Raw genomic sequence first — 16,916 nt, 5'->3', positions numbered from 1 at the left:
AAAAAATATGTGTTTATCTATGGAATATGTATAGAGATGCGAGAGACCGACATTTGAGACATTTGTTGTCATTTTTATGTGGATTGTAGTGGTTTCCGAGTGTTTTTCATAGCTACGGTTAATAAATGATGGTTAAACGCGTTAAACGTTAAAAAAAATAGAAATTTGTTCTTTTGTTCCTGTAAAGAACATACTTTGTAGTGGATTTATGTTTGTTTTTACAAAATAACTATATGTCTTTTTTGTTAAAGGCCTTTTGTAAAGTATGTGAAAACAACCCCCTTTGAAAAGGAATTGCTGTAGTAATACTTACGAAATAGTTGGTTTGAATTTCAAAGCGTCTATCCAACCATTTTCTAACGTGAATTTTTCGGGAAAGCTACAAGCAGTTGGTTGTAATCATGATTTTTAGAAGTCGATTTATATCGAAACTTAGTTAGTTAATTTTGTTAAAATGATACAGTGAGGTTTTTAATTAAACAGGCATTGTCGCTTATGTATCGTGAGCAATCATTCAGCAAAATGTAATTTACATAGTGCCTTTTTAAATAACTGAAGTGAGGTTAAGTTTAGTGTGCAATTTCAAGCAGTTAACCATGACTTCAGAGTTTAATACTGCTCAATTTGAAAAACGTCTTTCATCATTAAAGGACTCTCAAGAAAGTATAAATAGTTGTTGTCACTGGTGTTTGGAAAATCGACAGTTTCATAAGAAAATTGTTTTATCTTGGTTCAATGTCCTCAAAAGAGCCAAAGTAGAACAACGATTAACTCTTTTTTATTTGGCCAATGATGTTATTCAGTATTCAAAAAGGAAGAATTATGATTTTGTGGAAAGCTGGGTTACAACATTGCAAAAGGCAACTACTATGGTTAGGTAATAAATTGAATAATTCATTCAAAGTATCATAATAACATATATTTAGATTATATATAATAATTAGCTTTTTTCAGAGATGAAAAAGTGAAACATAAAATATTAAGAATCTTTAAAATATGGGAACAGAGAGGAGTATATGGAGAAGAGTTTATTTCTGATTTGTGTGGACTTATAAGTGCTTCACCAAAGAAAACTGACGAACCAACTGAATTTCAGGTATAGTTTTTGAAAAAGTAAAATCAGATAAGATATTAAAACTATGTGTTTGAATATGTAAAATATTTTTAGTTATCATACTTAATGCAGAAGATTAAAAATTGCTCAAATCTTGAAACTGAAACAGATTTAAAACTTAAGCAGCTTAAGGAACATAATCCAAAGATACAGATTGATGCAGAGTCATTGGTAACATCATTAAAAGGTGGGTAGTAAGATTATTAAAAAGTTTCAATTGATTTTTATTATTTTAACTCTTGATCCAGTATTCCTTTATTGTGATGTCATTAAACTACAGTAATGAAAAATTGAGACTTAAAATTCTCTACATGAGTACAATAAATACTAAACTATTTTAGACCGAGCTCATGTTGATGATGTTGAAAAAGAGTTGGATGATTACACAAAACATATAGAAAGTTATGTTGCTGCTTTAAAGACAGAAATAAAAGCCAGATCACATTTAATATCAGTTTTACAACAGGCACAAACTCAGCTTGAAACTGAAAGAAAGGATGTTAAAGTTGTCGCTAATGTAAGTAGTTTCCTATTAAAATCATTATAATTTTCATTTATACCCTTTTTTTTCAATTGGAGTGTATAACTAAAGTCAGTAAGTATATGGTAAAAAGTTTTTTTTATTATATAAACGACCACCGACGTTTCACCTTAATTATAAGGATTTATTAAGACTATAATGTAATAATGATTTGTACTTAAGTACAATTAATGTTTTCTAGGTTTTAGTTGTTAATACATTAATCGTAAGTTAATCAGTATGTTAGTTAGTGTAGTGTGTGATCTGAGGACTTGTATTTGATAATCTGCAAACCACACCATCACTAAAATCTAGTATAAGTACTACTTAATTTAGAGTAATTCTATTTTAGTACAAATGATTTATCCATCATAGCCCTGTTATTATGGCGAGTTGCTGGCTGTCGTGCATACTATAAAAAACGTTTTTACCCTATACTGGCTTTGGATACACACTAAAATCTTTATATACTACAAATTTTTGTTATTTGCTTAGGCTTATAAAACCTTTGGAACTCGTGTCAAAAGCGTAAAAAAAAAAATAGATGAAGTTTTACCGACATTGCCCAGTCCTATACCTTCGCCAGATGTAAATGCTCCTTCACCAAGTCCTGATTCTGATATTGAACTGCCATCTGCAGAAGCTACCCTACACTTAGGTAAGTAACAATAAGAATTGCTGATGGTGTGTAGTTATGACTACTAGACGTGGATCGTGACTTCGAATTTATTAGTACTAATCAGCGTGTCATAGGCGGTTTTTGCATAATGTTTCGCAGAATATTGTTAAGAAATAATAATCAATCACTAGTGCATTGAGTAAAAACTGTACACGTTATACATTAAATATCTTATATGTTGATGCTTGAGTCATACGTAGGTAGGAAATACCTGACATACTCGGAAATATCTACTCCTTACAGGGATTAATATTAGCATAAAACCGTTTTTTATTAACTTTAACGTTAAATAATTTTTTAAGCGACAATGATTTCGAGTTCCATTTTTCATATTTTTTTCTAACACTAACATTAAAATAAATCGATTAAAAAAAATTCGTCATTAATTTTTTACATCAGAAGCCTTTTTTAAATCCAAAGTTACTGGACTACTCAGACTAAATAAAATTTAAAATTTGAAGTCAATTGACCTCTAATTTGTCATAAACTTAATGAAACTTCGGGTCGCTAACATGGAGAGTATAGGCTCTATGTAGTGGTTGTACCAGTTTATTCACTAATAAAAAAACTAACAGAACTAACAATTTATAAATGTTTTTGTTCTGAATTATAAAAAAAACAAATATATTGACCTTCACTTTGTTGAGTTATAATAACGCAAAGTTTAAAAATTATGGAAAAAGCCATACGTCGGCGAATTGAACAGAAACAACGTGGCAACCGATGCGCGTTGTATCCGCTAAACAAGCCCAGTATGCATATGTTCAAAGTACCTACTAACACTACTCTATTTCCACCCATTTTTGCTACTCAAAAACTCATAATCACTATACTTTTTTCCGCACCTTCGACATCTAAAACCATAGTATCAACGCAGTAAACCATCAAAACATAAAAATTTCGCAATTTTGGCCTCAAAAGCTTGACTTATGGTTCAGATCGTTGGAGGCGCCGTTTGCTACGACCCGCATCATCAAGGATGCGGTAATGTCCAATTTTACTATCGCTAACCTAGGGGAATGGTATATCGAATAGAATAAGACGTGATAATATCAATCCAACGGAAAATTCATACAAACTTTTAAAAACCGTGTTAGTGAAGAGACTAACAGAATCCGATAGTTCGATACTGTCATTATAACCGTTATTTTTGGTAAGAATAAAAACCTTTTCAGCTGAAATACTGCTTTTTAATAATTTATTAAATAAACATAATGAGATTAATATAAGGTTTATACATGCTAAGTAATTAATTACGTCTTTTTTTATTTTTAAATTTTTACGTTTATGTAAATTCTACGATTAATCATAGGCTGGACGCCAAATTAACGTTACATTCAATAGGGGAATTCTACGTTCTACTTCCGCGGAAGTGTGATAAAAAAATTAATTACAACACCAGTAAACATACACAGATACGTATGTGGACTACAAAAAATATTTCTTAGTCTCGCAAAAATGTTCGGCATTTGGCGTACTTCCTTTGCAGCGATTACATAGAGTCGTGCTGGTGTTTGATACACGTGCAGTTTCATACAATTCTTACAAAGAAGTCAAGCGGATTTAGATCAGGACTACGCGTCCTTTCAGGTACAGGACCCGTACGTCCATTCTAGCGTCCAGGAAACTGTTCGTCTAGAAACTCACCCATTGGTCAAGGCAATAATATTATTATTTACTGACCCATGACATTGACACACTGCGAATGACTTCAATTAACTACATACGTACAAGCCTACAATGTTAAAAGAACAAAGAATTACTCTAAGCTGGCTATAAAAGGAACATCATCAATCGCACTTATTCTAATCTAACAAATAACAAATAATGCATGAGCATATAAAAGAAATATAATATAAATACAAAATGTTTGTTTTTACTCCAAAAATGTATGTATTGGTTGTAATTAAGGTCATACTTTAAATTATTATTTATTTCTTTAGAGCCACAAGTTGCACTCACCAACACAACCATCTATACTAATGCAGGATATTATAATCCCACGCCTCTAACCAATAACGAAGATGGCACTAATATACAGAATAATAATTTTTCCAGTTTTATGGGAGCAAGCAATCCATTCAATTTGCAGGTGAGTCAATACTTAAATTAATATATTTAAAAATTAAAAACTACTTATGTGCTGTGACGTAGTAAATGCATATTTATTGAAAAGTCATCAACACTAGAAAATGAAAGAAATTTTCACATTTAATTGTTTCGAAGTCAATACAAACAGCGTTCCAGACGTAGAAATGGAGATACATACATATGTAAAGTAAATAAAATTACGATTTGAATGTCATATTATGAAAAGGTAGGAAAATGCTGTCACATAGAGTTGTTTTTGAAGAAAAAAATAAACAGTTGCGGCGATTATGTGTAAGTAATGATCGTAATAGTGAATAAATGCCTACGTTTTCTTTCCTTATCAGAGCGCGCAAGTGTTAGTAAACTAAGTGTAATATTCAGGAGATATTCAAAACAATCTTAAAATGTGTAATGCTAAAATTAACTAGGAATTTATCCTTCACTACACTTCTGCTATATTGTTGTGACCAAGAAAATTAGAGATAGAATCAGAAACTACATAGGGGTGCGTAATGTTAGGCTTTGTGCGGAGGCAAAGAGACTTAGTTTCCGTTTTGAGTTTCACATCTGGATTCTTATGCATTATTAGTCTTGATGCTTTTAGTCCTATTCGCTTTTTTTGCCCATATTTGTAGTTTTCTAGTCCGTTTTGATGAAAGTTGCATTTAATTGGTATAATTGGTATAATAGCGAGTTGCGAACTGTGCTTCATACATGTATATATATATATATAAGAGCACAATTATCGTGAGGCGCTACCGTCGTAGACCCGATATTAATGGGAGTAAATGCAAGTCGCAAAAAATTTGAATATTAAATTGCGCCATCAAGCACAACGGGTGGGTGTTTATAATATTAATTATTGTGCCTGTGAGTGCAGGCAGATCGGGGAAAGTTTCGCAAAATTAAAACATAAAGATTATTAACTAGCCTGAACTCGCAAAATGCACACTTTCTCTGCCCAAATAAAGTTTATTTTGTAATGAAAAATTTTTTGTGTTGACTTAAACAAGTTGTGAATAAATCTAGTTTGTTAAATCTGCACGAACTTTTCTTTGTGAGAGGTGGTCTTTCTAGAAAACAAAGTCTTGAAAAAACACAGAAATACTAATAAAATAATTCGAAGTGGTCTGTATATTCTGTCNTAATCTTATAAGTTTAACAGGATCTCCAGGTGATTCTTCAAATTCACAAACTTTGGATACCACTTTGTGGTCAAAACAAGATCAGGTTAGTATTTTTATTTTTAAGTTTTTGTAAGATTAAAAAGGATCGTAAAGTACAAAATACTCTGCATCAATTCGTAGACATCTAATTGTTTACTTATGCAATAATAATAATATTGAACATTTTCATAATTGACGTTCTAAAAAGTTCTGCCTAAAATAGTAACATTAAACTATTTAAGCTTTACATCCCGCATGCAGCCGATCAAAAATTAAAAATTAGAGAACCTTCGTTTTTTATTTTAAAACAGTAGTGTGAGTGGCACCGGGAGAAATCAGAAGTGATTCAGTACTTGACGTATTTAGCAGTCTAACTTAAAGTTGAAAATTACCTTGTAATGTAAATAACAAATTCTAAAACAAATTGTCATGTAAATAAACTTAAATTCCTTCAAAGCCACTTCATAGAATCTCTGTTTAGCTATGAGAAAATAGAAAACATTGCCACAGGACTCTTAAGAAAGACAATCAATATAAAAATAAAATATGTATACCGGTTAAGAAAGTTAGATAACAAAAGGTATCTACTTTTCATAGAAAAAACAAAAATAATAAATTGATTAAATTAAATATTCTGTTGAGTTAAAAACTGAGGGAATAAGCGATTTTAGAGACACTAGTGACCATTATTATTTTAAATTTTATGAAGAGGGCAGTAAGGTCGTCATGTGTGGAGACTTGGTAGTAATTGTATTCATTTTCAGTTAACATTTGCAAATTTTAATTATGAGTAGGTATCTACTTGTTTAACTGAATCGATAAGTAATTACGTGTTGTGGCACGCGAATGGAATTAAAAGAAAATAAAAAGCTTTTATTGGTTTGATTTTGACAAAATTAGCTGACGTGGATTGCGATTTGAACTTGTTAGATTTTATCAGCGATCTACAGGCTTCTATAAAATATCTACCAAACATATGCTAGTTTATATTTTCAAATATTGAAGCTATGAAGTTTTATTGAATAAAAAATATTGACAGAACGAATTTATCCCTCTAAGTAAATTAAAAAATTTTCTTGATGAAATCTTGTACATATTTTTGTTATATGGGAAATATGAGGAAGAGCATAAATTTGGTTGTTTCACACCAAATCGTACATCTGTATAATTCTGATTTTTTTTATTGCACGGTAACTTTTGAAAATAACTCTCATGTAAGACCTTTATCATAAACCTCTCGTGAGGTACCAATCTTTTATTATTTTCTATTTGAAATAATATTATATATTTAACCATATGAGTATTGTGGATGTGTCTTACCAATCTTAAACTTTTATTAGTGTTTTATTTGTGCGTCCTAAAGACAGTAGTTGTTAAATTAACAGTTTTGTTACAACGTACATGGCTTTAAACTTTTTTTATTAAACATGATAATGTTTTACTTATAGTACCTAAGTACCCAGTTACAGACAGTGTGTCGCCTTGTTCTTATAATATTCTAAATTGTTTCTAACAAGTATATGAAATTTAAAGGATGAGTGATCTGATTTATAGCTTGTTACCCTTAATAAATACATACAGGGTTCTTCAAATTGAGTAGTACACTAGATACTTTAGGGAAACTAAGCGTGTTAGAGATTTGAAAATTTGGTAGTTATTGTGGATGGTGTAAGTTCATTTATAGAAAAAAATCTTTCCCACAACTCAATTATAGAAAATCATAACTTCCACAAAACATGATTTGAATTTTTTCCCAGTTATAGTCGTGTTTTATGACTAACGTCATGCGAAAATTTGGTTCTTCACAAGTTTTGCTTCTAAATGTGTTCTTTGAAATGAAAATAAGGAAATAAATGTTTTTGCAATTTTTGCTGCAATCCTAAGAGAAATTTAGTTTTATGTTTTAAATTTTAAAAAATAATATTTTAGGTAAGCATCTAAAATAATTCAAAAAATTTCAAACAAAGCATAGAAAACATTCAAAGAGGATTAAAAGAGGAATCAAATGACAAAATAAAATATGATAGGTGCAATTTGAATTAACGAAATTAATCGTGTACGGAATTTTAAAACTGGGATTTTTTTCTGAACGCTCTGTAAAAATTATAAAGCTTATTTTTGGCATGACATTAGTTTTAAGACACGATTACAATTAGCAAAAACACTTTAAGTCATGATAGTTTTAGTTTTATAATAATGATATTTATTTATTTATTTATTTATTTATTGATCNGTTGGAAGTAGGCCATATTCAGTTTTATTTACCATGAATTCAATGCGCTCATTCCGTTTTAAATTAAAGTCAATTAAAACTCCCCGGCATCTATAGTTTTCAACTCTTCTTAATGGTTTTTTATTTACTTTAATATTAATATTAATGGGTACATTATTGTAATAATTACCGAAGGTAATGTATACAGATTTGTCAACATTTAGTGTGAGCTTATTAGTTTCTAACCATAGATTTATCTAATGTAATACCTCACTCATTTTATTCTCAGTTTCTTCCATGTTTTTCCCTCGGTTATTACAGCAGTATCATCAGCGTATGATATTATGTCATCATTCGTGATTCCTTTAAGTAGGTTATTCACATATAGAATAAAAAGTAGTGGGCCTAAAATTGTACCCTGCGGCACACCTACCTTGATTTCTGTGTAATCACTTACAATATTACCGATTTTTACTCTTTGTCTTTTGTAGAGATAGCTAAGTTAATAGATTCGACTCCTTACCTTTTATTCCATAGCAATTAATTTTATTTAATAAAATTTCGTGATCGACAGTGTCAAAAGCCTTAATTAAATCCAAGAAGGAAATTATAATTGTTTTAGTCTTATTTAACCACTATACGATGTATTTCATTCGTTATATGAGCTAAAGCGTTTTTAGTTCCTAAACTCTTCACAAAACCAAATTGTTTGTTAGATAATATATTATATTTATTAATGAACTTATAAATTCTCTCAATTTTTTCTAAGATTTTTACAATATTACACATTAAAGGTTGATCTATAACTTATTATTTTGATTTTATGGTTGGATTTATATATAGGTTTTTTTTTTCAAAAGGCCACACTTCCAACTGTGTAGATAACATAACTTGAATACATAAGTTAAAGGTTCAACTATGTAATCAAATGTCACTTTTAGAACTCTCGAATTTATATCATCAACCCCACCTTCTTTCTTTCTTCTTTTAAGCCATCTATTATGTTTTTAACTTCATCTTTGGATTCAGGGTTTATGAAGATGATATTTTTATTTATAGTCGGCATTTTTATTTTATTTTTATCTGTTACATAAATCTTTTTCTTTAACTTCATCCCAACTTCACTAAATGACATTATTGTCGTTTATTATATAATCACTTTTACTTGCTTTTTTACTTTTTACCTAATTTTAGGTTGATAATATTCCATAACTTCTTGTCGCAACTTTTTTTTATTAGGTTACATTCGTAACTTGCTTTAGCTTCTGCTATCATTTCTAATTTTTTACATACTTTTTATACTCTCCTTTTAACTGTTCATTTTTCGGATTTAATTTCCAAATTTTATTAAGCTGTTATTTAGTAGAACATGATATCATAAAAGCTTTTACTATCCATTGTTTTCGGGGTACATTCTTAGATTAATTTTTTCTGCTCGGTTTTTTGTACTTAGTTTTTTATTTCCTTTGTTAATAATCGTCTGATAATATTTTATTCTACTTTGTTTTACTAGCTACATTATTCAGTTTCTTATAGTAATTTTATAGAAGTAATTCATGTTTTCTTCGTTTATTTCATCTTTAATAGTAATTATAAGAGGACAATGATCAGAAAACACTATACTTAGTCTGATAGGTACAAAAATAATATCAATACAAGAATCTCCCTTTTCATTATCATAGGGTCTTGTAATATCTTGAAAACAACAAGAATTGCTGAGTAAAGTTTTTATTTTATAAATTAATATGTTTCAGGATTTCAACACTGCATCACTGTTTAATAAAAGTCAAGACAGCTCGACTACACAATCGACTAATTTACCTAATCAGAAGTCAATAGGCGACGATTTTACCACCAAAAGTGTTTACCCGGATATGTCTAATCCTCCTCCAAAACCTGTTGCTCCTCCAAATACAAATTATCAATATAACACTTCAACCACGCAAATTCCTTCCCTTCCGCCTCCTCCTATGCCACCTTTTAGTAAACATAACGAGTCGTATGGTAACTCATCCGTGTTTGATGGTACAGCCTACAACAGTACTTCGGCTTACTGTAAGTGTTTTATTTCATTTGTAAATTAAAGTTAAATTAACCTAACTTGAATGTTTTTCACATAATCTGTGTATTTCGAGAGTCAATACAGGCTTAATGTCATGTGATAAATTATGTGCATCGGTTTTTGTTTTGTATCAATTATGTAATAATTATTAACAATTTTTTTTAAACGAAACATAAGTAGGTACCCAAAATTTCACAGTTTTTAAAGATCTAAAACGAATTTCAATCCTCAATTTGTCAGCTTTATTTTGGATAACATATTTTGTTTTCTTTTTAACATTTATTTTATTATTCTGTCAATTCGGAATGGCATAAGGAATAAGGAGAAAAACAATCTTTGGTTCTATGCGTGTTCGATAAATTAATAATAAAATTTGGTAAAACAAATATTTATTAGACACTGTTAGAGAGTAAGAAGAGTGAAGTAAACGAAGGTTGATTTAGAACTAAAGAATTTTTAATTTGAATAATTTAGGAAAATTATAAAGGTGTTGTGGTAGTGGTAGGATCTTTCTACTTACGTTGTGATCAATTACGATCAATATCAATTTAGATTCTTTATGAGTTCCGTACATATAATATGTGCCAAAAGGATACAGAAATTGGTTCAAAATTATATTTATTTTATTTTTGTGGAAACCTAAAATGATTCAACATTTCAAACCCCAATAAACCCAGTCAGATTATTATACCTTGACAATTCATTGCAAATTTACAGTAGATATCACGGCGGCAATGTAAATTCGTTAGACGCGATTGGTCAGTTTCGGACGCCACAATGCCGATTTTATTCTTGATTTGATTGGTTCTTTCAAATTTATCAAAGAGCTCTGTCTCCTGACCTGTCTGCAAGCTTCAATTTACAGATGATTCATTCTAATTGTTACATTCCAGTGATTTGAACCTAGCGTAGTATAGATATACAACAGTGGTTCAAATGATTTTTGTTATTTGTTGTCTGATAACTTGAAACCAAGAGTCATGTTTTGAAAGCAGGAATGGATTAAAATAATAAAAATGTAAATAGATCGTTGTATCAAGTATGGGAAAGGTACAAACAAAGCGTGCACCATATAAACCAAAAAACAATAAAAAGGCGGTCTAACATTAATGCACGAGATGTAGCCATTAAGTTTCCACCTAACAATATGGAAGCTTTGATTTTACGTTGTTGCTAATTTTAAATCTTATAGTTACTTAGTAAAAGCCGTGAGATGCTCAAAACAACTGTTAGCGGCGTAAAACCCAGATCAGATACCTTCAACTGAAAGAATAGATACTGTCGTTAGTTATACGGTAAATACACACTCATCTGAATTAATTAGAATGCAAACGAGAGAGTTTTTTACCAAACTCTTGCCGGTTCTACTTTGAGATCAATTTGATTGTATCTGCCTTGCTGGATTTTGTGGTAAATATACCTAATCTGTTAAGAGCCGGTCCTAATCGACTGTTAAAACTTCTCAAGCTATAAAACCAGTTTACCGAACCAAATAAAGGACTAATTACAAATTTGATGTAATTATGAAAAACCTCTAAAATTAGAGGTAAAAATATATATGTGAAAATTATTCTGAAGAAAAATATAAGAGAAATCATAAAAAGTGACTAAATATAATATATACAAGATTTAAACAAATTCATTCACATGAAAGTAAAACTGAATATTTTATTTGAGCATCAGTGTTTATTAATTTCGCTTTGTCGGTTTCGGAAGCATTGGACACATCAGGGTAGCTCGCTAAGGTGCCTCTAATCGAGGGCTCGTCTACGATAGTGATAAGCGTCATGGGAATGGACCAACAATGGCAGGGATCAGGCCAAACCAAACGAACACTTCCACAGCATTTCTTACTGTTAAACGAGTGATAACCTTGGTCTGTGAGACAGAGTCTGCCAATATTTGACCTTTTTAGTTCTAGTGCCCGTAGTGGCTATCATAGACTAATAAACAGGGTGAGCCAATATTTGATCGTTCTCGCTAGTCACTCTAGCAAGTCTCTCTCTTCCTAGTTCGATCTTGCTCGTGGTAGGATACAATTCCAGATGACGGCTGACAGCCTGAAAAGAAAAGCTCATCAGACAGACGAAGAGTTTCTCCATATACCAATTTAGCTGAAGTAGCCTTAATATCTTTCTTAAAAGCTGAACGAATTCCGAGAAGCACAAACGGTAAAGCATGAACTCGATTAATATCGAAAGCCATGATTGCAGCTTTTAATTGACGATGTTAACGTTCGACTAAATCATTCTAAGCGGGATACCACTTCGTAGTTAAGTTATGTTGAACTCCAAAAAGTTTTACAAAATTTTTGAAAAAATGAGAAGTGAATTGAGCTCCTTTACCACAAAGAGAAATCCAACCATTCAGAAGTGCATGAGCCATAGAATCTGCATTAATATTCTGTAAAGGATAAACCTCAGGCCATCGAGTAAAACGATCGATAACAGTTAAGCAATACCGAAAAGAATGTGTAGTTGGAAGTAGGCCAATCAGATCGATATGAAGGTGAGAAACACTGTGTCGGAGTTTTGAGCGATTCAAGAGGAGCACGAACATGACAATAAATCTTTGATAATTAACATTCATTGTAAGCACTACCCCAATTTCGACAATCTCTATTCATGGAAAGCCAAATAAGGTGGTCATTGATTAACTTGAGTGAAGGGTTAGCGCCTGTATGGTTTAAACTATGAAGCTGAGTGAAAACACAACGACAGAATGGAGGTGTGATGAAAGGCCGAGGTTTTTCCTGTTGATGTATCACACAACACAGCAAGTGATGATCCAGGAATCGGTACTCTTTTGATGTGGAGAGAAGAATTTTCTTCGATGGTTTTCATAAGCTCTCGTCTTCTTCTTGAGATTCAACCAATATAGGAATAGTGAAAATTAGTTGAAATCAGACTTTTATTCCTATGTATTTAAAATATTGACGTTAAACAAAATATTTCATTAACATAACAAGCGTTGCTAAACTTTATTGTTCGACTATGTTGTCGCCACAAGCTTTAAAAAAATCACTAGTCCCTGATTTTCGGTATCTAAGAGGTCAGATAATTCAGAATCAAAAGAGCAGGAGAGATATAAATATAAGGAAGTCACTTCTATGCTCGCGATGGGTTAATTTAGAAATTCAAAGATTGTTAAAAGTTTATGTCTTGAGCACGGCTTCGTACGGGTGCGAAACATGGACGGTTAATAGAGTTCAAAATGTGATGTTATAGGCGAATGATGGAGATACTATGGACTGAGAAGGTTAGAAATGAGGAGGTATTAGAAAGAGTAGGAAAATAGAGGCCGTTATGGATTCAGGAAGAAATAGATGATATAGGCTAGTAGGACACCTTCTCATACATGAAGGGCTCGTTAGAGACATCTTAGAAGCAGAAACGGAAATTTAGGGGGTATAGATCGATCGAGAGTAGATTACTATTCACAAGTAGTTACGTATGTGGGATGTTCTAGTTTTAGGGAAATGTGAAGATTAGCTCGGCATAGGAAAGCGCGGAGATGCGTGTCCAATCAGTCTTAGAACTGACGACCCTTTGATGACGATGGTGATAAATTATTTATATTTGCACTCGTTGACATTTGAAGTACGCTATTTTCAAAATTTTTATAAATTGATACTGAAATATTTAGGATATTTACGATCTAAATGTACCTAATAATAACACGACTTACTCTGATCTATTTCGAAATGTTTTTGATGGTCGTTGTAATTTCTGTTTGTGGCTGTATAAAAACACACGCAAACCTTGATGTTAACAGATAATGGGGTTTACGGTGTATATTTATTACTGAAAATTATGTTGATAACAATGTTAATATTTGTCTTGTGTAACTTTTTTAATTTTTTTTAGCGAATAGTGATATGGGGTATCAACTATCAACAGCTTCATCTCACTCCACTCCAACTCCTACTTATGAGCAAGTGTTGCCTCATTTTGAAAAGCAGCAGTTTTCTCAATCAGCAAACACTTATCATCATTCAACTGTAAATTCCAACTACAATTCAACGTACGACATTCATAATACAGCAAACTATAATCTCCCTGTAACAACCACCTACAATCATCAGTCATTTATTAATAGTAACAGTAAAGATTTCCAAAATTCAAAATCACCTTTTGAAATACAAGAAAATTCTGTTTTTGTCAATCCTTCAAATATAAGTACATATGATTGTTCCATTCCACCTACAAATATCCCGGTTACTCATGTTCCGTCGTACTCTCAAAACGATGAATATAATCCGGAGGAGGAACCAGAAACATGGGATTCTGAATTGAATTGGGAACAAGTTCCACCCAACGAGTTAGACACGCCTGAAAGTCCTCCTTTGTATGAAAAGGAAGGTTACAATGACCCTGTAGAATATCACGATGGACAATCTGTAAGGCGGGAAGATGTTGATCACAGAATTTTGCCTGTACTGTCTGCCGAATCATTTTCTACGAAAGGTAAATGTAGGTAATTTTTAATGAAATTAATATTTTTAAACGGATAATAATGTCTATTTACTCTAGAAATGTAGCTGCTGATATTTGAGGATAATTTACATGTAAACCTTTAGTTTTGTTTATTCAGTACGGAAGAAAGATGTAATTTTTTTCCAAGATATGAAAGTAATATTTTTGTAATATTGCAGATATGAAGTTAGGCCACAGAGGTAAAGACGTTGATCACCGTAATCTTATAAGTTTAACAGGATCTCCAGGTGATTCTTCAAATTCACAAACTTTGGATACCACTTTGTGGTCAAAACAAGATCAGGTTAGTATTTTTATTTTTAAGTTTTTGTAAGATTAAAAAGGATCGTAAAGTACAAAATACTCTGCATCAATTCGTAGACATCTAATTGTTTACTTATGCAATAATAATAATATTGAACATTTTCATAATTGACGTTCTAAAAAGTTCTGCCTAAAATAGTAACATTAAACTATTTAAGCTTTACATCCCGCATGCAGCCGATCAAAAATTAAAAATTAGAGAACCTTCGTTTTTTATTTTAAAACAGTAGTGTGAGTGGCACCGGGAGAAATCAGAAGTGATTCAGTACTTGACGTATTTAGCAGTCTAACTTAAAGTTGAAAATTACCTTGTAATGTAAATAACAAATTCTAAAACAAATTGTCATGTAAATAAACTTAAATTCCTTCAAAGCCACTTCATAGAATCTCTGTTTAGCTATGAGAAAATAGAAAACATTGCCACAGGACTCTTAAGAAAGACAATCAATATAAAAATAAAATATGTATTATATTTAGAAGAACTAATTATTAGTGAAAATGAAATACACGAAAATGTAAAAGGTAGAAATAGAAATAATCTTGCAAATGATGATGGAAAATTAGTTAAAACGTTTAGAGAAAAATAATAATAATAGGCTATAAGATGATAACTAAGGTCATCCTGTAAACATAAACGCTCAATATCAAACTGTCATGGGGAAAAAATCATATTACTAGGTAGGTATTTGAAATGTGGTTGTATAATGCGTAAATGTAAACCACTGTTTTAATAATAATTTCTTGTAGTGTCCAAAAGAAAGGTATTTACAGTGGTTTTTTCGAATTTACACTTAATTGATAGTCTTTGATTCCTTACGGTTATATTTTAAGTTATAAACCATGCAGTGTATTTTGTTTATATGATGAAAAATAAGAGAGTTCTCTGATTGTAATCGACTTAAGTAGGCACAAAGAAATAAGTTTAAAATGTAATACTGTGCCTACAAAGAAATTTTTTTACTAGTATCATAATTATGTTCTAAATTATTTGTATCTTGTAACAATTTAAAATGTGATTTATTTTGTGCTTGTCAGGATTATCGAAACAAGATCGCTGATCCTTTTTCTTCACTAGCTGCTACGGGAGATCAAGATTATCGTACGCCTTTTAATTTTGAAAATTTGAATTTACCTCCACCTCCACCACCACCGGCCAAAAATATTTCTACTTCAACTGTAAATAATCTTAATAAAAAATCACCTAAGAAATGCCAAGATAACATTGAAAGTATCGATATGGATTTGAGCGATGATGAAAACCTTGTCGCAAATTCTGAAGCGGTGCAGAAAGGAAACGACTCTTCTAATCAAAGCGTTAATAGTTTAAAGGACAACAATTTAGGAGATGATTCATTGCAGCCTCCACCACCTTTTCCAGATTTAACGGATGATATTGATGCAAACAATTTTTTAGACAGTTTAAACGACGAGATAAATTGTGGTGAGTTTGAATCTGAGAAGACTTTAGAGGAAAATAGTGAAATATCAATGAATAATTTAAATTCTTCTACTCCGTTTGGCGTTGCACCTTTCGAACAAGGTAGGTGGAATGCCTCAATGGTATCTCCTGCCAATTTCCCTAGTATGCAGGAATCGATGAACCTCTTACCGATTCCTGCAAATGGTTGGACCGGACAAGATTTTTCTGCGGAAATTTCAACTAATTTTAGAGGAAGAGGGGGTAGGTTGAAGAATAATTTTGGAAATAGAGGTGCTCGTGGTAATTGGCTCTCAAACAATTACAGATCAAATGAAAATAATCAGTGTGACTTTAAAGGCGGTGGAAACGGTGATTATAGGGGTAGAATAAAAACTTGGGTTCCTAACGGACACAATTTTCGTGGGGGTAGAGGAACACCACGAAGTAATAGAGGATTTAATAGAGGGGGTCGAGCGAGAGCTAACTTTAAAGGAAATTTCCGAGGAAACTTTTAGTTCTTCATGAATAAGTGTACTAAATTAATTTAGTTTATATAAGTAGCATTAGTGTATTATAGGAAACGTTTTCTAAAATGTTGAGATTTTTGTGTAAATTTTGTAAAATAAGATTCTAGCCATTATTTTGAAGTTTGTTTTTCGTATATTTTTTTTTTTAATGATAACCAATTATGTATTTAATTAGCTGAAGTGCATGTAAATTATTAAAGTTTAATTTTTTTTGTTATGGTGTATTAGTTGGGACCGTATCTATTATACACCTTTACGGTCACCATACTCCCCTTGGGCCTCGTAATCCGCGTTGCTTTAGAAAATTTACTCGTAAAATTTCATAG

The 16,916-nt window shown here is 31.4% G+C and overlaps 1 protein-coding gene across 2 annotated transcripts; it reads left to right on the top strand.

Moving 5' to 3' along the window:
• Window positions 1-52: 52 nt before the first annotated feature.
• On the top strand, window positions 53-16,703 carry LOC108741893 (regulation of nuclear pre-mRNA domain-containing protein 2). Of its 2 annotated transcripts, none has more exons than XM_018476863.1 (10): window positions 53-877; window positions 955-1,096; window positions 1,169-1,301; window positions 1,456-1,631; window positions 2,130-2,292; window positions 4,257-4,405; window positions 9,537-9,837; window positions 13,711-14,310; window positions 14,499-14,623; window positions 15,679-16,703. In XM_018476863.1, exons 1-10 carry the CDS (start codon window positions 597-599, stop codon window positions 16,576-16,578), a joined length of 2,970 nt encoding a protein of 989 aa, XP_018332365.1. In that variant the 5' UTR covers window positions 53-596; the 3' UTR covers window positions 16,579-16,703. The 2 variants fall into 2 exon arrangements, with proteins under 2 accessions (XP_018332365.1, XP_018332364.1); XM_018476862.1 differs by having other exon boundaries at window positions 13,711-14,316.
• The last annotated feature ends 213 nt before the right edge of the window (window positions 16,704-16,916 follow it).

This window comes from Agrilus planipennis, unplaced genomic scaffold, assembly GCF_000699045.2.
Source record: "Agrilus planipennis isolate EAB-ADULT unplaced genomic scaffold, Apla_2.0 scaffold311, whole genome shotgun sequence".
NCBI classification, from domain to species: domain Eukaryota; kingdom Metazoa; phylum Arthropoda; class Insecta; order Coleoptera; family Buprestidae; genus Agrilus; species Agrilus planipennis.
The sequence above is the reverse complement of the archived record's forward strand: the minus strand, read 5'-3'. Positions and strand labels throughout refer to the sequence as shown.

Excerpts from the sequence above, each read along its gene's own strand:
- LOC108741893 (XM_018476862.1), top strand. The coding sequence starts at position 597 with ATGACTTCAGAGTTTAATACTGCTCAATTTGAAAAACGTCTTTCATCA. Across the intron at positions 878-954 it reads AAGGCAACTACTATGGTTAG|AGATGAAAAAGTGAAACATA; the intron begins GTAATAAATTGA and ends AGCTTTTTTCAG. Across the intron at positions 2,293-4,256 it reads AGAAGCTACCCTACACTTAG|AGCCACAAGTTGCACTCACC; the intron begins GTAAGTAACAAT and ends TTATTTCTTTAG.